The sequence below is a fragment of the Eptatretus burgeri genome, chromosome 8 (assembly GCF_056783735.1).
Source record: "Eptatretus burgeri isolate ZD-2024b chromosome 8, Ebu_testis_v1, whole genome shotgun sequence".
Taxonomy (NCBI): domain Eukaryota; kingdom Metazoa; phylum Chordata; class Myxini; order Myxiniformes; family Myxinidae; genus Eptatretus; species Eptatretus burgeri.
Window position 1 is genome coordinate 4,886,770 of NC_140968.1, and position 20,968 is coordinate 4,907,737.

Below are 20,968 nucleotides of genomic sequence, written 5' to 3' on the forward strand. Positions count from 1 at the left end.
TTGATGAGGATTGGCACAAGTTTATTGAATTCCACACAGTACAAATAAATTGTTTCTTTGTAGTTTGTAGTCCTCTCCAGTCTGAAGACAAATCCACAGGATTTGATTCAAGAGATGGAATTTTAACAAAATATTGAAAACAGACTTGATTGTGCATCAAAATTAAAAGTTAAATGATGCATGAACAACTGGCACACCATGATTGGAATTGTGAAATAATTCATGACAAAGTGGTTATTTCTATTGATTGGTTAATACAATGCAACGTCAATGGTGTTGAATCCTGAAAAAAAAAAAAAAAAAAAATCAGGGATTTGTGAAAAGTACATCCCGTCGGCATTGTGGAATAAAACAGCCGATGGGCCAAGTTCAAAGCATTGCATTCAAGGCTTGTTTGTGTCTTGATGCCGTTAAGGTAGAAACGTATCCAATAACACAATCGAGCTTTAAAATTCCATGTTGAACACTTCCTTAGTTCATTTTTTGGGGTCTCTGTCTGTCTGTCCCTCATGATGAACTATGCTCAGCTGATGATCCAGACAGTTATGAAATCAGTCACTCGGTCAGTTAATCAGTTTCAGACTAACATAGTACAATGGATATAGCTAAAGATACAAGTGTGCTGTGAGGAGGTACATGGTTGTTTTGATACTTATCTGCCTCAAAAGTCTCGTGTTAAAGTGTAGTCCTCTCTAGATTCGATGGCTAATTGTGCCGCGGCATCTCCCATGTGACCCGTCCTCAATTATTGGGGAATTTACTGCGGCATTCTATCTACTTGAAAACGTGACTGATAATGTAAAATAACCTCGAAATTGCAGGACAACTGACGATCTTGCATGGAACAGTTATAAAGTTGATCTGTATTGCCTGATTAAGTGACCTTTGCAAACGACTTCTGTTGTGGGCCCACTGTTTGGAGAGGTTGAAGGGTCGAAACCTCGGTGATGGATCACAGCTCAGCTGATGATGTAGAAGGTCGTTAGATCAGTTTCTCGGTCATTTTAGTGGTGTAAGTATGCTGTGAGTATCAGTGTACTGTGGTAGAGAAGCAAAAGGAATTCTTCAGATCTCTTTCTCCCCTCCCTCATCCCATCACCCCCTCATCCTTTTACCATCTTCCAACCCCCCCCCCCCATCCTTCTCCCTACATTATTCCCTTTTCCTCCCCCCCTACCCCTCAAATCTCTCTTTCCCTGTCCTATCATTATGCCAAAAAGTTCAAAGGTTTGTCTAATACCTAAAATATACTTTAACAATCTTCTACTATCTCAAAAAGTACCATCCAGTGAACTGTACCCATGGCAACAGTCACAGATCCTGTTATTTTGCTGCAGATTTAAATAAAAAAATTAAAAAAAAATCACCCAGACCTAACATCACATCACCACCTTTGTATAAATGATTGGACACTTGGCATGACTGTTGCCATGGGTACAGTTCACTGGATGGTATTTTTTGAGACAGTAGAAGATTGTTGAAGTATCACTACCAAGTCGCACGTGTGAAAGAATAATTTGAGCTGCAAAAATGAAAATCACTTTTTGCCTTGTTCCATTTCAACAAACTCATCTTCATCGAAATACACTCAACTTGCACTGTGGCAACTCCAGTTGGAGTAGCTGGACATGGCCTAACTCGAGAACTTGCACCGACCCATTGGTAGTCACACCATCAGAGTCCCTGCTCTGTGTGGGAAGAGGTCCCGTCAAAGAAGGGTTGACAACAGATGGATTTTGGGACGTTGATGCAAGCTGCTGCATCTCGACGTTGAGCACCACCTGGTGCAGCTGCATCCGTACCTGTGCTTGCCAATACGGCGTGAAACGCTTGGCAATGCGTGACAACGCTAAAAAGAACTGGTCCATATCATCATCGGCGTCTTCTTTCTTCTGAGATCTCATCCGCCTTTGGTACTCATCGAACGCACGCTCGAGCTCCTGTCGCCTGCTTTCCCCCTCCTCGTCCCTTTCCCGGCTCCGCTCCGCAAGCAATTCCAAGATGCTATCCACGTTGCTGTGACGAGGCCTGCACAGCCTTCGATGCTTGCTTACGGTGCAGTCTTCCAGCACAGTATGTGCGCATAGGGAAGTTGATAAATGTCTCGTTGCATTTTCTGGCACAGGAGACGTATCGTCTGGGGATGCGCTGCTTTCCATTGCATCTTCGTCGGCGTCCCCACCGTCGTCATGTTCCGTCGAATCCCCCTCGTCTATGTCCGCTTCATTGCACTTGGAATCCAAATCTGACCACCTGCTGAATGACAAAGAGGAAACGTGAGTTAAATGTTTCTCAAAGGCAAAATGTCACAGCTCGCAACAAGTCCGGGAACTTACTGTCGGCGCTCAATTGTCGGTAGCAAGAATGCCAGTTGCTCTGCCAGTCGGTAGGGCTTTAGTTGCTTGGCATTCCTTTGGCCTTGACTTTGTAACAGCCTCCGAGACTTGAGGAATGCATCACGGATGTTTTTCCACCTCTTTTGGCAGATTCCAGCTGCAGGAGGAAACACGCACGCACAAAATTTTTTTTAATGCAACAACAGCACAGTACTTTGTTCGAATGTCACAATCCAAAGAGTTTGGTGAAAAAAGAGATCTTCTGATGTTCCTAATATCAGCAAACTCGATAAAGCAGCCATGAAGCCGATTCTGACTGCGGGGTCTGACATCTGCAATTAACCTTCACGAACACCACCAGTGTAGCCAACAATCTCAACTGACATCAATCTTCAGTGATTTTCATGTTTGTGACAATTTTACAATTATACGTCTCGCAACTGACAGCACCAAGGGATACTGGGTGTTCTCCGATGTTCCGCCGCACGCAAAACACCTCCTCCTCCTCCTTCGTGTGCAGTACAAGGCTGTGGGTAGCATCATTGGCTGAGAGTGTGGCAGTGCCCCTTTTACTATCACACTGGTATTAGTTTCGCCAACCTCGGATGGCAGGCTGTCACTCCACCTGGTGTTAATTCAACGGTGGCAGGGGCTTGAATCCTGGACCCTAAGATCCCAAGGCAGTCACCTCTAACCGCTAAGCCAACACGAGCCCTCCAGAAACACCGATACTACACCCAGGGAAGGGGTTCATCAGAGATGCGAACCAGGTGGGTAGTCGAAACGATTTTTTGTAGTAGCATTGAGAGCTCATCAGCCAACTGTGCAGCTGCAACCACAGAACGTTGATAGAGCGGCTAACAGAACCACATGCAAGAGAACACCCATCGTCATCATCCTGCAGCGTTCTGAAGACCCAATGGTAGAACAAAATGGCGCCGAAGTCAGATACAAGTGGGTACACCCCCCAAGACCATCAACGTTCACCGTTTACCATAATCTCGAATGTAATCATTTTCGATACATGGCGGTGCAAGACCCTGCTTATTGTACGGAGCACGTGGCTCGTTCGAGCCGTGTGATGATTCCATGAAAAAAAACTTAACCCGAGAGATCCACGGCTTTGGAAACTGTTTTCCAAACGTTCTTTCTGCGAGTGGAGTCGTTGTAGTACTTGTTTCTGGGGTCGAAGAGGGACGGATGCTTTGAGACTTCCTCAATCAGTAGCTCGTCCATGGCATTCTCACGGCGACGTCCAAGAGGCACCGGCGGCACCTGGACCGTTCTCGCCAGGCGGGACACGGCGAAGCAGCAAGTATTCCTCCGCCAGGCGGTGCGATATCACTCCGCGCCGCCCGCGCCGCGCCGCGTCTCTGGCTCGTCTTGTCCCGCCCTTCAAATCGCGCGGCAACTGCATCATCTGAGGGCTCTGTCTCACAGAATGAGAATGCCTGCGTCCTTCGAGAACCTTCGTCTTAATAAAATTACTTAACAACATTAGACTTAATCAAGACGTACATAACAGACCTTCTTTCATACAAAAACTTTCTGAGGACAAATCTGACTTGGCACAGGAACGGTGAATTAAATCCGACGGTTCAGTACGTCTTTTGTAGATGTGTTCCCACGGAGCCCGTTGAGGTTGGAGCGGTGATATTAAAAAAAAAATAAAAAATTAAAGGTGGAACAACTCAAACCAGGAAACTACCACACGCGGATTAACGTGCTCCTTGTGGCTTATGCGGTTTAAAATAAATTGTTTAATGGTTCTAACGTTCTGAGGGAGAGAGGCGCTTTGGAATGAATGAAAAAACGCAAAATCTGAGAGAAAAAGCAGCTCTGACCAAGCGGGGCAAGTTGATGACGTCACAACGATTTCAGCAAATCACGACACGGGGATTCGTTGAACCCCGCGGATGATGCAACACGTGACGGCGCTCGGTAACTCGGAAGGCACAGCGACACCAGATGGTTTGGGAATTTTTTTTCCTCTTTTAGTTGAAATTAAGCTTTAACGTGAGGGGAGTCTCCACAGCTTTTTGCTTTTATTCTCGTAAGATGACGAATAAGTAATGTTCGCGCCATTGTTTCATGATTACGTGTGTGCACATTGATATAGACTTCATATTTGATTGGAATCTGACGAGATCCACGGTCTCTCTCTCTCGCTCTCTCAGTGTTGAGCAACATCATGGTCACCGACGTCACGGGGCTCGAGCTGGGCCCTTTACTGCTGTGGCTGCAGGTGGGATGGAATCCAGTCAGATTTGACTTCGAGAGAATTTTAATTGTCCGGGTAATCTTTATTATCGCTGAGACTTCATGTTAAATGATCAATGTTCCGATTTGTCCACACAAAGTACGTGTGAACGATGTGCACTGTACGTTTTTAAATGCATTTGCTCCAACACGGTGTGTAAATGATCGTAATGAACGTTCGTCGCGTTTGGAAGGGGAATGATGTTTTTTTGTGAGAATACTGAAGTGTTTGTAGTGTTTGTTTAGTAGTTCCAACCACGTTCTAACTCCTCCACTTTCTTATTATTTATTTATTATTATTATTTTTTTTTTCCCCATCCTTGTTTACATAATCCTTCGTGCACCTCTTCCTTTGCACCACCACCACCACCACCACTCCTCCTTCCTATCCCCAAAACAACCCGAGTCGGCGTTTTCGCCTGTACAAGTTGAAGAGTGAAAACATTTACTGACCCCTGCTGGAGAGAGGGGGTGATTAGTAGTGACGGCACAAAATTATATTTGCTCCACTGTCACCCCCTTTCCTCACCGTCACCCCCTTTCCTCACCGTCACCCCCTTTCCTCACCGTCACCCCCTTTCCTCACCGTCACCCCCTTTCCTCACCGTCACCCCCTTTCCTCACCGTCACCCCCTTTCCTCGCTACTCTCTCCCTTGCTACATCCTCCCCCTTCTTTGCTACCCCTCATTCTTCACTTCACCACCCCCATACTCCCTACTCCCCATACTCACTCTCTCCTCCTCCCATACACACTACCCCTCCCCATTCTCACTACTCCCCCCCACTACCCTTTTTTCACTTACACCCCCAGTACTCACGACCTCCATACTCCCTACTACCCCACTCCCCGTTTTCACTACCCCCTTCTTCACTTCCACCTCCCCCTGGTACTCACTGCCTCCGTACTCCCTGCTACCCGTTCTCATTATCCCCCCTCCCCCATTCTCACTACACCTCCCCCATTCTCACTTCCCCCTCCCCTCACTCTGCCCATCACGACCCCTCCTCACAACCCCCTGCCTTCTTTACTTCCATCTCCCCCATACTCACTACCCCTACTCCCTGTACTCACTACCCCTCCCCCCCCATACTCACTATCCCCCTCTTCACTATCCCCCAGACCACTCCCTGTGGGATCAGGTGTTTCTAGTGGAATACTACAAATGAAGATGACGAGTGTGTTTGAAACGTCTGCTACCAGAATACCTTGTTGTTGTTCTGCATGGTGAACACTTTGAGAAAAGTCTACTTTTCATTGGGCCAAATCCAAACAGAATAAACGTTGTAAGTAAACTTGGATACCGTAAGCAGAATTGTAAGACGTTACGAATTACACCTACGAGGTTTTATTGGTTCACGAAAAATATAAGTGACCACTATATTCGTTATTGTTCTGTCTGTCTGTCTGTCTGTCTGTCTGTCTTTCTGTCTGTCCCGAGCATAGCTCCGTGGCTTTTGATCCGATCCTGATGAAATTTTGGTGGGACGTTTATATCATGATCTAATTGTGTTTTCCTGAAAATGGGCGTGGTCCGCCCATTATGGGCGGAGCCACGCCCCAAAAACGTATTTTTAGGCGGTAGCCGATTTCAATTTGCATCTTCTCTGAGGAGTTTTGTCGAATCTGGCAGGGGTTTTGGTATTTGGTTCGCCCAATGGCACCTGCATAGCCCCATGGAGCTCGATTTTTTTTCATTTTTGTCACGAACTTAGAAAATTGCGATTTTGACATAAAAAAAAATTCTTCTCCGAGGGGTTTGTCGAATTTGGCAGGGGTTTTGGTATTTGGTTAGCCCAATGGCACCTACATAGCCCCACAGAGCTCGATTTTTTTTCATTTTCATCCCAAAGTCAAGGCCACAAGGTCACGAACTTAGAAAATTGCGAATTGTGTTTTTAGGGGGTAGCCGAATTCAATTTGCATCTTCTCCAAGGGGGTTTGTCGAATCTGGCAGGGGTTTTCGGAATTTGGTTAGCCCAATGGCACCTGCATAGCCCCACGGAGCTCGATTTTTCATTTTCGTCCCAAGGTCAAGGTCACAAGGTCACGAACTTAGAAAATTGCGATTTTGACATAAATTTCTTCTCCAAGGGGTTTGTCGAATCTGGCAGGGGTTTTGGTATTTGGTTAACCCAATGGCACCTGCATAGCCCCACAGAGCTCGATTTTTCATTTTCATCCCAAGGTCAAGGCCACAATGTCACGAACTTAGAAAATTGCGAATTGTGTCTTTAGGGGGAAGCCGAATTCAATTTGCATCTTCTCCAAGGGGGTTTGTCGAATCTGGCAGGGGTTTTCGGTATTTGGTTAGCCCAATGGCACCTGCATAGCTCAATTTTTTTTTTTTTTTTTTTTTGTTCATTTTTGTCACAAGGTCACGAACTTAGAAAATTGCGATTTTGACAAAAATGCATATTCTCCGAGGGGGTTGTCGAATCTGGCAGGGGTTTCGGTATTTGGTGAGCCCAATGGCACCTGCATAGCCCCACGGAACTTGTTTTTTTATTTTTTATTTTTTATTTTTTTCCATTTTCGTCACAAGGTCACGAACTTATAAAATTGCGATTTTGACAAAAATCCATATTCTCCGAGGGGGTTGTCAAATCTGGCAGGGGTTTCAGTGTTTGGTTAGCCCAATGGCACCTGCATAGCCCCACGGAGCCCGATTTTTATTTATTTATTTATTTATTTATTTTTTCCTTCTTCATTTTAGTCACAAGGTCGCGAACTTAGAAAATTTCGAATTTTGACATAAAAATCATATGACCGCCCAAACTTTGAGAGCTAGGATGACAATATTTTTTATGCATAATCTTGAGGTCATTCCCCACCTAAAGTCTTGAAACCATTTTGCTCTATCTCGAACTCCTTGCCCATGGCGCCCCCTTCAAGTTTGTTTTTACGCTGATTTCATCAAAGTATGGATAATCCGAGGAGTGCGAAATGCCATAAAGCCTATATGAGGTTAGATTGTTCCTGGAATGTTCCAGAGGAAGTTTTGCACCAAAGGTCATAATCCTTGACCTTTGACCTTTAAAATTCGCAAAGGTCAAATTTTCAAAGTTGTGGGAATCGATCCGGGTTTTCGACCTTCTTCGATGAACTAACTCCAATAAGCTATAGCACGTATCCTGTTTCCTTATTTTAATGTCCACAACATTGTTTTGTGACCTTTAAAGGTGATGCAAAGGTCAATTTTTTTCAAGTTGTTGAACGAAACCGGGTTTTCGACATTTTGCAGCTAATAACCCGTCACTCGTACCACATCATGTTGATCATTTTTATAACTTGGTCAAACATTATCACATTGTCTCATCTTGACTTCTGAAACAATCTACATCGTCAAATACTTCTCGTGAACCATCGTCATCTTCAGACTTGTGTGTGTGTATATATATATATATATATATATATATATATATATATATATATATATATATATATATATATATATATATATATATTGTTGCGGTCTTCGCGCCCGCCGGCGTGCTGACGGCCACGTAACTCGAATCGCGGCACGTCGCCCACCGGACGGACAATCCAGTCGTGACCCTCTCGGACTAACGCCGGGAACCAGTCACGGGTGGACCTTTCGGTCTCACCGCGATCGAGCCAATCAGCCCCCGCGTGGGATAGGGTTGCTCGCCAAATTCGACCTACCTAAGTACCCACGCGGAGGGTAGACCGGGCGATCGCACCTCGCCGCAGGTCGACTTCGGACACGGGCCACTTAAGCGACCCGTTCCGTACTATCAGAATAACCGAGCGGTGTTATCGTCGACCTCGACGGTTCGATTAATTATCGGGCGTATTCAGCCCACTACCTACCCTTTACGTGAAGCAAGATGAGGATTCAATGGGAGAAATGACGAAGCGAAGCGGGAAACAGTTCAACACAAAGCACATTTATTCGCGGCACACGGGAAGCACACAGATTCAATTCCACCAAAGGCACACAGAAAAAACACAATTCCATTTACACAAAAAGCAAATATAAAAGCGAAAACACAATGCAGAGCTAATACCGACTACCGAGCACACGGCAACACTTATACAATTTTACTTCACAGACTGCGCCGACAACACATACCCAAAACCAAGGAAAAGAAATACCCTCAAGAATGAGGCGGGCCTGAGGCCGAGACCGGGTCGCGCCTACCCGTCTGGTGATGAGACGCGGAGCGGCGATGGCGCCGCAACCCCGCGGGCCTCGCGGGCAGTGTCTGGCAGGGGGTGGGAAAGGGGCCCCCTTGGTCGCACTATCTCAGCGCGGGGGGAAACAGGAGGGGGTTGCTGATGCTCGGGGTATAGAGGATCTTTATTATCCCTGGTGTGCGTCTCCACCTCGGCCAGGTCGCGCTGTCGGCCTCCCTCGGGTGCAGCTCCCTGCACGACGCGAGCACCCCCTCGTCTGGTGTCGCCGCCTTTCCACAGCTCGTCCCCTCCGTTCCGACTCCAACGCACACGACGAGCAGCTCCACCGCCCGCGAAGTCTTGACCCTCTGCTTCCGACTCTCCTACTCTCCGCCTCTGGACTCTCCACTCTCCACCCTACTCTCCACTTCTAGACTCCCCCCGACTCTCCTGACTGACGAACACGGTCCTTTTATCCCCCCGTAGCTTCGCCTTTGACCCCCTCCCTTTGACCTTTCACCTCGCTCCCCATTGGCCCGAGAAAAAGTGGGCGTGAAGGCTTTTTGATCCACAAATTTGCATATATCGATCGTCCTGGAGGCGGGGCCAAATCGCCCCTCGCTCACCGATTGGACGGCAAAAAGTGGGCGTGTGTCGTTTTTGATCCGTTTTTGAAGCACAAAATCCGTGATTTTGTACACGCTGTTCGACGCGCACCCTGCACGAGTCCAACACCGGTACCCACAGCGGGGCAAGAACGGTGGCGATGCTACGGTTGCGAGGTGTGACGTGAAGGTCGTGGCGGTTGTGGTGAAGCGGTGGTTGTGGTTGTAATCATGGCGGTTGGTCCAAAATAAAGATAGTAAAAGAAAAACGGCTATCCTGAAGAGTCGCAGCACGCATAAATGACATGTATTCCCACTAGACAACGGGTTTGGACCTAACTACACATGTACTTACCGAAATACCTCACCTAAGGGACCTGAATGGTGGTTTGCGAATTTGGTAACCACAACAATATATATATATACAGTCATGCACCACTTAACGACATTACGGGCAACGACGGATCTGCCAGCTATGAAAATAAAAAATAGCTGAAACATTCCTATCGTCTCGGGATGTAACCGACGTAGGGCTGCCAGTCGTATAAAAATAGCACATACAATTATGTACACTGTACAGTACATAATACTTGATAATGATAAACAACGATGTTATTGGTTTATGTATTTACTATACTGTACTTTTTATCGTTATTTTAGAGTGTACTCTTTCTACTTATAAAAAAAAAGTTTACTGTAAAACAGCATGCCGTGTCACGCAGCATTGTTCTACTGTACATCTCGTGTTTACCACGTCTCTTGATTGCATCACTTTTCCATGTGCTTGATTTAATCTCGTGTTGTTTTGTTCATCATGGACCTTAAGCGTACAAAATCCACTGCTGATATTGCCAGTAAGAGGTCACATCGAGTGATTGACCTGGAAACCATATAGCTAAACCATATAGCCTAGGTGTTTAGGTTTGTGTAAGTACGATGTTCGAAAACGAAAACGAAAAAAAAATGATGTTCGCACAACGACGACGTCACTTAACGACGCGTTTCTCAGAACGTAACCCCGTCGTTAAGTGGCGCATGACTGCATATATATGTATGTATGTATGTATGTATGTATGTATATATATATTGTTGCGGTCTTCGCGCCCGCCGGCGTGCGACGGCCACGTAACTCGAATCGCGGCACGTCGCCCACCGGACGGACAATCCAGTCGTGACCCTCTCGGACTAACGCCGGGAACCAGTCACGGGTGGACCTTTCGGTCTCACCGCGATCGAGCCAATCAGCCCCCGCGTGGGATAGGGTTGCTCGCCAAATTCGAACTACCTAAGTACCCACGCGGAGGGTAGACCGGGCGATCGCACCTCGCCGCAGGTCGACTTCGGACACGGGCCACTTAAGCGACCCGTTCCGTACTATCAGAATAACCGAGCGGTGTTATCGTCGACCTCGACGGTTCGATTAATTATCGGGCGTATTCAGCCCACTACCAACCCTTTACGTGAAGCAAGATGGGGGTTCAATGGGGAAAAGACGAGGGGAAGCGGGAGAACAGTTCAACAATAAAGCACATTTATTCTCGGCACACGGGAAGCACACAAATACAATTCCACCAAATGCACACAAAAAAGAAAACACAATTCCATTTACACAAAAAGCAAACATAAAAGTGAAAACACAGTGCAGAGCTAATACCGACTACCGAGCACACGGCAACACTTATACAATTCTACTTCACAGACGGCGCCGACAACACATACCCAAAACCAAGGAAAAGAAATACCCTCAAGAATGAGGTAGGCCTGGGGCCGAGACCTGGTCGGGCCTACCCGTCTGGTGATGAGACGCGGAGCGGCGATGGCCGCGCAACCCGGGGGCCGCGTGGACATTGCCTGGCAGGGGGGTGGGAACGGGGCCCCTTGGTCGCACTATCTCAGCGCGGGGGGAACCAGGAGGGGGTGGCTGATGCTCGGGGTATAGAGGATCTTTATTATGTGCGACGAGCGTCTCCACCTCGGCCAGGTCGCGCTGCCGGCCTCCCTCGGGCGCGCAGCTCCTTGCACGACGCGAGCACCCTTCGTCCGACTCGCCGCCTCTCCACAGCTCGTCCCCTCCGTTCCGACTCCAACGCACACGACGAGCAGCTCCACCGCCCGCGAAGTCTTGACTCTCTGTTCCGACTCCTTCGCCTCGTTCCGACTCCTTCGCCTCCGTTCTGCTGACTCTTTCGCTCCGACTTTTACGACTTCTTCGTTCCGAACACCGTCCTTTTATCCCCCCCGTAACTTCGCCTTTGACCCCCTCCCTTTGACCTTTCAACTCGCTCCCCATTGGCCCGACAAAAAGTGGGCGTGAAGGCTTTTTGATCCACAAATTTGCATATATCGATCGCCCTGGGCGGGCCAAGTCGCCCCTCGCTCACCGATTGGACGGCAAAAAAGTGGGCGTGTGTCGTTTTGGATCCGTTTTTGAAGCAGAAAATCCGTGATTTTGTACACGCTGTTCAACGTGCGCCCTACACGAGTCCAGCATCGGTGCCCATGAGTGGCGCGAGATGACGGTGATGCGATGGTGGCGAGTTGCGACGGTAAAGGTCGTGGCGGTTGTGGTGAAGCGGTGGTTGTGGTCGGTGGTTGATGTTGTGGTTGTGATGGTGGCGATTGGTCCAAAATAAAGATAGTAAAGAAAACCGCTATCCTGAAGAGTCGCAGCACGTATAAATGACATGTATTCCCACTAGACAACGGGTTTGGGCCTAACTACACATGCACTTACCGAGATACCTCACCTAAGGGACCTGAATGGTGGTTTGCGAATCTGGTAACCACAACACTACCCCCTTCCTTTTACAGACTCGTCCCGAGTCGTCAAATTTTCGTGTGCCATCATGTGTAGTTTTCCCTAGTACATTTTACCTACGGATCCCTGAGTGCGACATTCATGGTATTCGTGTCCCCAAAATAAATAACCTGAGGGCTGCGTAACTACCTAAACAAACTCACTCACACGGACGACTTAAATAAAATTGCCGGCGCTAGACAGACATGCCGGGGGCGCACTCATATGTACAGTACATCTTAACCTTAACTTACAAATTTTACACTAAACCATGGCCCAGGATCATTGAACTCTGCAAAAGAAAAGCAGTTAGCAGGGAGCCAGGCTGCCCGCATGCAGTCTCTGGCTCAAAAAATGCAGGTGACAGGGAACGTGGCTGGCTGCTCACACGCAGTCCAAGGCCTTCCCTTTTGAACTGAACGCAGTGAACCACAACGGTGCTTGGGCTGCACAACGCAGTCTCCGTGCCAGCTCAAGTGGCACACGCAATGAGCACAACGAATGGAAGCATGAACGCAAACACGGTGCACGGGCTGCCACTGCAGGCCCGTGTTGTAGCTGCCAACAGGGCAGTTCTCGCAGCTTGCAAACTGTTGCCTTGCGGATCCTGGCGCACATGGAAATGAACAGGGGGGGGCAAAGCAAAAATTGAACGGGGGCTGGTGAACAGGGGCAGTGGGCATGGCATGGCAAAGGCAGCAGGCAAACGCAGCCCGCAGAAGAAGGCCGCTGCAGGCAAACACAGCCGGCAGATGAACTGGCCGGCACAGGCCTTGAAGAAAAACAGCCAGCAGATGAACTGGCCGGCACAGGCCCTGCAGCAAAACAACAGCTGCCGATGAAGTTGGCCGGCCTCCGCCTTGAAGCAAAACACGGCCAGCCGATGAAGTTGGCCAGCCTTTGCCGTCAGTGGAAGTTGGTGGAGGGAGTGCGGTGGTGCTGGCCACTTGGAAGGCGGGCTCGGACCTACCTACCCGTCTCCCTCCCAACCTATCGCCTTTGCCTGTCACTGTACATACCCACTCCCTTAATTTGTCAAACCCCAATTTAGCCCCAACTTATTTTTTTTTGTTTTTTATTTTACTTCCCCACTATAAATCGTCCCCCTAACCCCCTTTATCGTCCTTGTTCGGCTAACCTATCCTGTCACCTAGCCTACTCCCAACCCCTACGTTCCCTTCCCGGAGGGAATAAGGAGAGCTAGCGTCCTGTGTCGAGGCCCAACGAAGCCTCAGAATGGCCTCCCCAGAGTTCGGCGATCTTAACACCAAGTGGGTCCAGCGGCCCACAACGACAGCGAGGGGATGGATGGTGCGGAGGGGTACATCTCCTAATCTACCCTATCCATTTAACTGTTAAACTACCCCGGGGCTTTCAACAAGCGCCTCTCGCTTAAACTATTGGTTCTAACAACCCAGATTCCCGTCGCCTGTGTTGGTGTCCTCACAATTTCGGGCCTCACCCCCCAATTTTCTCTCCGTGCCCTCACACGGTCTCCTGGCTGGGACACGTGGCTCCCTTTGGCAGGCACGACCCTCTGCCGATTCTCCCGCTATGGCACCCCGGGCACTACACTGCCTCCGAGCCTACCAGCTCCCTAACACCGGGGAGTGCCCCCCATGGCACCTCCCCTGAAACGCACACGTGGCAGGCCGGCCTCCCGGGCCCCTTTCCGAGGGTCACCCGTGCCCACTGCACTGCCCACGCGGCTAATGGCGCCCCGGGCCCCCGCACCAAGCAGGCGCACCCGTGCCCACTACTCTATCCCGGCCCCCATGGGCCGCGCAGCCTACCGCGGCCGACTAGCCTGGTGCCCGGGGTACCCACTCAGCGATACTCACCTTTCGCAGCCACGCTCCCAAGCCCGTCAACAGGGCTCCTGCACCCCTCCAAATGGGTCTCGAGCCTACATTCCCATCAACAACAAAACGACCTCCATTTTTCAATTTGACTAACCCAGCTAACTCAATCTACACTGACCCCGGGGTCCCTTGGGCGGGAGTCACTCCTCCCCCCAATCACTCATCGCACCATGCATTCCCCATTCACTCCATACACACAGACCCGCTGGCCTCACTCACTCAACAAGCACATGCTTCCACTTCACTTACCAACAACTCTTCAACACACTCACCGCTGAACTCTGCCATTCTTCTAACTACATCCCCTAACTGACTCGTGCTCCCACGTCGTCCCTTAAACTAGTAGCACGTTCCTTTTAACACTACGTAGCTAAGCTACGTCCCCTCTACACATTCATAAGTCTGTCTCTGTCTCCAAATAATCCCATTAATCAATTTCCCAGGGGGGGAATTTCCTCCCTTCCTACTGGGCTCGTGAACTCGTCGCACGACCCGGAGAGCCCTGCGCCGCTGAGAGAGCGGCAGTTCCAGCACCGACTCCTCCGGCAAGACATATCCATGAGGGCGTAAGGTCGCCCTTGTAAGGCCTCAGGCGGTCCGCGTGGACGATCCGAGGGAGGGCTCGTGGTCCCATTTTAATTTTTAGGACCACGTCACTGACTTGCGCCAGGACAACCCCCGGGCCCTGCCAAGGTGAGTGAGCTTCGGGCATCTGCCCTTCCTTCGCCGGGGGTTAAAGAAGGGCAAATCTTTGCCCCCGGTGGTATTTGCTCACCTGGCTCCGGTGGTCGTACCTGCGCTTCATTTTTATGCCCGCCTGTTGGAGCTGGTGTCGTGCGAAGGCGTGGACCTTCTCCAAGCCCTCCTCCAACCGACGGGCATAGCCCTCCCCGGGGGCCTATCAAGCCGCTCAGGCGTCGGACCGCACAATAAATCGACGGGGCTTCTCAGCTCCCGTCCGCCACATCAACAGCGCCGGACTACATGCGGTAGACCCGTGCTGGGACGCGCGATAGGCCATCAGGAGGTACGGAAGGTGTTCGTCCCAGTCCTCCTGGTTAGTGGCGGTGAAGAGGGCCAACTGTTGGACCCGGGTCCTGTTGGACCTCTCCACCATGCCAACAGACTGTGGTCTCAGGGGCGTTGTCCGTGTTTTCGAATTTCCAGGAGCCTGCACACCTCTTTTAGTAATTCACTCTCAAAATTTCGTCCCTGGTCCGTGTGCAGCTCCTGCGAGTCCCATACCGGCATGTAAATCCTTCTACGAAGGCCTTGGCCACAACCCTGCTTCCTGGCTGGGAAGGGCAAAGGCTTCTGGCCATTTGGTGAAATAGTCCATAATTACGAGGACGTACTTGTACCCTGGCGAGTGGGGGCAGTGGTCCCAAAATGTCCATGGCCACTCGCTCCAGGGGAGCCCCAACCTGATGTAGTTGGAGTGGGGCCCTCATCCTCTGTGGCGGTCCCTTTTTGCAGTGCAGGCGTCGCATGCTCGACACCAGTCCTGTACATCGCGCCCCATGTTAACCCAATAGAACCGCCGGCGGGCCCGAGATTTTGTTTTGGTCCTGCCCAAATGGCCGCCGGCCTTCGTACCGTGCACCTGTTTCAAAATTTGGGTCTTAAACCCATCAGGGACTATCACCAGCCAAGAAGTTTGTTCAGAAGGAATCTCCACCCACTTGCGATACAAGATGTTGTCCCTCATTTCTAGGGTCCTCCACTGAGCCCAGTATGCCTTTGTTCGCGCCCCGAATGGGGCGATTTCCTCCCACTGGGCCTCCTGTTTTCCTGGACCCATTTGTACACTGGCCCTAGCACGGGTCTTCCCGCTGGGCCGTGCTCCATGCCAATCCACCAAATTCCTCTCCTGCGGTTAGTGGCAAAGTTGGGCCTACCATCCGGGCCGCACGGACTGGGAGTTTCGGGGAGGCGTCTGCCAATTGGTCCCTCTCCTCATGTCTCGTACAATATTTGCAGTTTTCCCTCAGACAGGGGCGTCGAGAGAGCGCATCGGCATTCCCATGAGCCTTACCGGCTCTATGGACCACACTGAAATCGTACTGCTGCAATTTTTTCCAACCACCTTGCAATTTGGCCCTCCGGTTCCTTGAACCGTAAGAGCCATTGCAAGGAGGAATGGTCAGTTCGAACCAAAAATTTCCTCCCGTACAAGTACGGGTGGAAATGGCTCACGGCAGACAGCATAGCCAATAGTTCCTTACGAGTTACGCAATAATTTCGTTCGGGCTTACTCATGGCCCGACTGTAATACGCGATCACTCTTTCCACGCCCCCTGTGTCTGAGACAAGACTGCTCCCAATCCTTCCTGGCTTGCATCCGTGTCCAGGGTATACATCCCGTCATCGGTGGGGTATGCTAAAACAGGTGCGGATGTCAAACACCCCTTAATTTGAGGAAGGCCTCCTGGCACTCCTCCGTCCAATTAAATCTCAACCCCTTCTCCGTCAACCGGTGAAGGGGCCTGGCTATCTCCGCAAAGTTTGCCCGCGAAACGCCGGTAGTAGGAGCAAAGTCCCAAAAGCCCGCACCTGTTTGACAGTTGTAGGTACGGGCCCTCCTCTACCGCTGTAATTTTTCCGGGGTCGGTCTTCACCCCCTCGCGGCCTATCACGTGTCCGAGATAGGCCACCTCTGTCGCGAACAAAGTGCATTTCTCTGGGCTCAATTTCAGCCCTGCCTGCCTGAGGTGCCCAAACACCTGGTCCAAATTGGCTATCTCCTGGGTGAATGTTTTAGCGTGTACCAGGACGTCATCCAGATACACCAGGCATGACTGCCACGGCATGCCGCCAGTACACGCTCCATCAGTCTCTCAAGGTGGCGGGGGCGTTACACAAACCGAACGGCATCACAGTGAACTGATACAGTCCCTTCCCTGTGGAAAATGCCGTTTTCTCCTTCCCCCGTCTTATCCATCTCCACCTGCCAATACCCACTCTTGAGGTCCAAAGTTGAGAACCATTTAGAGCCTGCAACGGCGTCGAGGGTATCGTCAATTCTAGGCAGGGGATAGGAGTCTTTGAGTGTCACGTTGTTCAGCTGGCGATAGTCCACACAGAAACGCGTGGTCCCATCCTTCTTTTTAACCAGCACAACTGGTGACATCCAAGGACTTCCCGAGGGCTCGATGACACCTGCATTGAGCATCTTTTCAACCTGTTCATCAGCCTCCTCTCTTTTGCTCCATGGGAGCCTTCGAGCAGGCTGACGGACAGGCCGGGCCCCATTGGTGTGGATCTGATGTTGCACCAGGCCCGTACGTCAATATCCTCGGGTGACAAGGAGAAGATCCCGATGTGTCGGTCGACCAGCTTGTATAAGGCCTCCCGCTGGGCCCTCCTCCAAATCTACACTACTCCGATTTACCATCTCACAAATGGGACCGGGCCAGTTCCTAATCGAGTCTGGAGACTCCTTCTGGGGCCGGTCCGGCTCGACGTTATCGTCCCTCAGCTCTGCGACCTCTTTTACTGGGATGCAATCTGCCACCTTCGTGCCCTTCCTGATAGTGCGTGGTTCCGTGCTAACATTTATCACCCGTACGGGCACTACTGGCCCGTCGGTACTTACCAGGGTGCGGCCCACGACTAAGCCCGGGGTTGACGGCCCTGCCGGTAGTTCCGCTAGGCCGCAGGGGCCCTGCCACGTTGGGGGTGCTCGCCACCGGGCCGGGACCACCGCCTCGGCACCCGGGGGAATGACCACGGAGTCAGGAGCCTCCAGCTCCACCCTCTCATCCGTGCTCACGCCTCCCAACGGCAACTCCTCACCACCCAACTGCATGACCCCCGGCCCAAGTCGATCTTACAACCACCGGCCGTCCAGCACATCCAACCCTATTAGACATGGGTCGTACACCTCTGCCACCCAAACCTCTATCTTGGTTTCACAATGTCCAATTTAAACGACACGAAACCACGTCCTATGATAGGGGCCGTTGCCCCGGTAGCTAGCTGCAAACTATGGTTTTGCAGACGGTGGATCTCATCCCAACCGTCTACACTCGAATCAAGGACCACAGGGCTGATGATCGTGGCGCTTGCTCCCTGTGTCCACCACGGCGTCTACCCCTACGCCGGCAATCTTGCACCGAATTGTTAAGCTACCTTTGCCAATTTGGCCACAACTGATGACCTGTCGCAGTTCTGAGGGCTCTAAGCCGTCTGAGTCTGCCGAACACGGCCCTACATGTTCGGCACTTCTTAGTATCCCGGGGACTGGTGGGGGGATGGTTGGGCCTGGCTATCCCTATTGACCCGGGGCGGAGTTGGTGGTCTAGGGGGCCGTGGCTCTTCTCTTCGCGGGGCCTTTCCCTGCGCGGGGCGTTGCACCTCCGCTGCAGGTGGTCCCCTGCGCCCACAATTATAACACCTCTTCTGGTAAGGTGTTTGCCTCCAGTACGCCGAATTATACCCCCTCCATTCTGAATTGGGGTACCCCCCGATGGCCCATCTCCCGCCCTTCCCGGGCCCGACCGCCTCTCCACAGGTCTCCCGAACCGGCGGTCGGAACATGCCCCTGCCATCCTTTCCACTCGCGCTTGGTCGCCCAGGGTTGCCCCCGGCTCCCAGTGCACTGTCGTGCACGGGGTCCACCTGTCGGACTGCCACCGCATGGCGCCCAGCCCCTCCCAATGAGCGTTCTGGCTGCCTCCCAGCAGGCAGCAGTATCAGCCGCCTTCTGGAGGTTGTCCGGGCGCCATACGGTGAGCAATGCTCCGACATCGGTGCCCCCCTATTGCTCGAAGGAAATGGTCCAGGGCAATCTCCTCCGGTACTCCGGCGGCATGTTGGTGTGCGCGATCCCCACCAAGCGGCGAATGTCATGTGCCAATTCTCCCAGTGATTCCTGGGGACGTCGTTTGCGCCCGTTGAGCTGAGCTTTAACAAGCTCGCTCTGCTGGTCCATGCCAAATCGGTTTTTAGGGCCGAATGGAGATCCTCCAGGGTCGCCCCCTCACTGGGTACCGTGGTCAGGACTTCCAAAGCCACGCCACGCAGGGCCGCTGTGAGTTGTGCCACACCCTGCACCTGGTTCCAGCCATTGCCTCTGGCAACACACTGGAACTGGGCCATATATGCCCTCAAGTCCGTCTTGCCATCGTACGGGGTAGCGGCACCCTCGGTTCTTTCGAGGGTCTCCTCCCGTTCCCTAGGGACTCCGGGAGGAGTGTACCTCCCAGTCCCAATGGTGCCTCACTCCCGCAGGGTCCGAGGCCATTTGCCCGGGGGCTCCACCACCCTTGTCTGCGTCTGTCCGTGCCCCGCGTCGTCCCGCTTATTCTCCCAAGCCATTGGACTCACACTCTGCACACCCCCTGGAACAGTCATTCCGGTACCCCCATTAGGCCAAAAGACCCCGCGGTCTCTACCCTCCCCAAGCTTGGCATGCTCACCCCGCATCGGGCAAGCCTCCTCCTCCGCCCTGTGACACCGGCCCCCCTGGGCACGATCCGCCTCGAGGAGTATATCCTCTCCCCTGTTCCCGAAGGAGGCCACCCTGCTTCTCACACCGGGCCTCCACCCTATCCGTCAGTCTCTTCTCCATTTCCTCCATTTTCCCTTTATTACCCCATTTATTTCCTCCCCTATCGTTCCTAACGACAGTTCCCCGACTTTTTCTCTTATTTGCTCCACCTCCCCTTGTACCTGTGTCACCATCTTATTTGTCTTGGATATTTCCTCCCTCGTTGTCCTAAACTGCTCTTCTGTCTCGCCCCGGTTTTCCTATCTGCTCCCCCAGTTCCTCTGTCTTTTCTCCGGCTTTCCGCTCCATTTCATTAATTACCTCCTCATGTCTCTTTCTACATTCCTCCGCCACCTTCTTTAATCCTTTCTGTGTCTCCGCTTTTACCTCCTTTCGCAGGTTTTCAACTTTGTCTGTCATTTCCCGATGTCTTTTCTCACAGTCCTCCTTCACGGCTCCCAATCCCTCCTTTATTTTCCCTTGTTCTCTTTTTAATTCCTCTATCGCCATCGTGTTCCTCCCGATTTCCTCCTTTATTTGGTCTTGTCCCTGTTTTACTTCTCCCAATCCTTTTCCTACTTTGTCTATTTTTCCCACCACCGTCTTTATTTCGTTTACCCTCTCTTGTTTACTTTCTTCCATTGCGACTCCCACTCCTTTTACTTTCTCTTTTAACCCGGTCACCTCCGCTCGTATCGTGTCGACTTCCTTTTTCATTTCGTTTTTAGTTCTTCCAAGCTTCCTTTTAGGCTCATTCCCATGTTCTGCGTCTCACCCGCAGCTCTTTCATCTCTTCCCTCATTTGCTGTGTATTCTCATCCATCGTCGTTTTCATTTCATTTGTATTTGTTTCCATCTTTTCATCCATTTTTTGTGTATTCGCATCCATCTTTTCGTTCATGCTTTTCATTTCGTTTTTTATTTCATTTGTCATTGCCGCCAGCATGGCGCATAGCTGGCCCACGTCGGGTGCACTCAGCTGAGCCGTTTCAGCAGGGTTTTGGTGGAGAGGGGGGAGGTGTCATACACTGCGGCCGCTGCCGCACCCATTTCGGGCTCTGGGTTTAGTTGGGCGAGTCCGTGTTCCTGCACAATCAACATTTCCTGCTCGGGGGATTCCATCCTGGACCATGGATCCTACACATTCTACATCCATTTTTAATACCCCCGGCTCCCGCTCGCCTTGAGACGCCATCTTGCTTCTCGTGAAGGGTTAATTTGCTCGCTGCGTAATTTGGAGGGAATCGGGGGTCGCTTCTCTCACCCCTGGACCGATTCCGTGAATTTCGCTGGAGACAGGAGAGCCTGTTGTCCCGCTCTCCAATACCAGTGCCGCGAGGAGGCGATGAATTTGTATCCCACTTCTGACACCAGTGTTGCGGTCTTCGCGCCCGCCGGCGTGCGACGGCCACGTAACTCGAATCGCGGCACGTCGCCCACCGGACGGACAATCCAGTCGTGACCCTCTCGGACTAACGC

The 20,968-nt window shown here is 51.2% G+C and overlaps 2 protein-coding genes across 8 annotated transcripts in view; one reads left to right on the forward strand and one right to left on the reverse strand.

Annotated features, from left to right (window-relative positions):
- Nucleotides 1–3,718, reverse strand: LOC147020975 (uncharacterized). 3 transcript variants are annotated; one of them, XM_085890743.1, is made up of 3 exons: nucleotides 3,443–3,718; nucleotides 2,337–2,493; nucleotides 1–2,253 (listed from the first exon to the last, which is right to left on the reverse strand). In XM_085890743.1, the coding sequence occupies exons 1-3, from the start codon at nucleotides 3,570–3,572 to the stop codon at nucleotides 1,575–1,577; spliced, it is 966 nt and encodes a 321-aa protein (XP_085746869.1). In that variant the 5' UTR covers nucleotides 3,573–3,718; the 3' UTR covers nucleotides 1–1,574. The 3 variants fall into 3 exon arrangements, with proteins under 3 accessions (XP_085746869.1, XP_085746868.1, XP_085746870.1); XM_085890742.1 differs by having other exon boundaries at nucleotides 1–2,256; nucleotides 3,443–3,707; XM_085890744.1 differs by lacking the exon at nucleotides 3,443–3,718 and adding an exon at nucleotides 2,768–3,427 and having other exon boundaries at nucleotides 1–2,256.
- Nucleotides 3,719–4,206: 488 nt separating this feature from the next.
- Nucleotides 4,207–20,968, forward strand: part of BSCL2 (BSCL2 lipid droplet biogenesis associated, seipin) — a 37,616-nt gene continuing 20,854 nt past the window's right edge. The window contains exons 1-2 of one of the 5 annotated variants that reach the window (XM_085890739.1): nucleotides 4,207–4,307; nucleotides 4,514–4,581. In XM_085890739.1, coding sequence (XP_085746865.1) covers nucleotides 4,253–4,307; nucleotides 4,514–4,581 — 123 coding nt within the window. In that variant the 5' untranslated portion in view covers nucleotides 4,207–4,252. Of the gene's footprint in view, nucleotides 4,390–4,508; nucleotides 4,582–4,611; nucleotides 4,633–5,716; nucleotides 5,881–20,968 lie in introns of those variants that run through there. The other 4 variants (XM_085890740.1, XM_085890741.1, XM_085890738.1 and 1 more) reach the window with 4 other exon arrangements.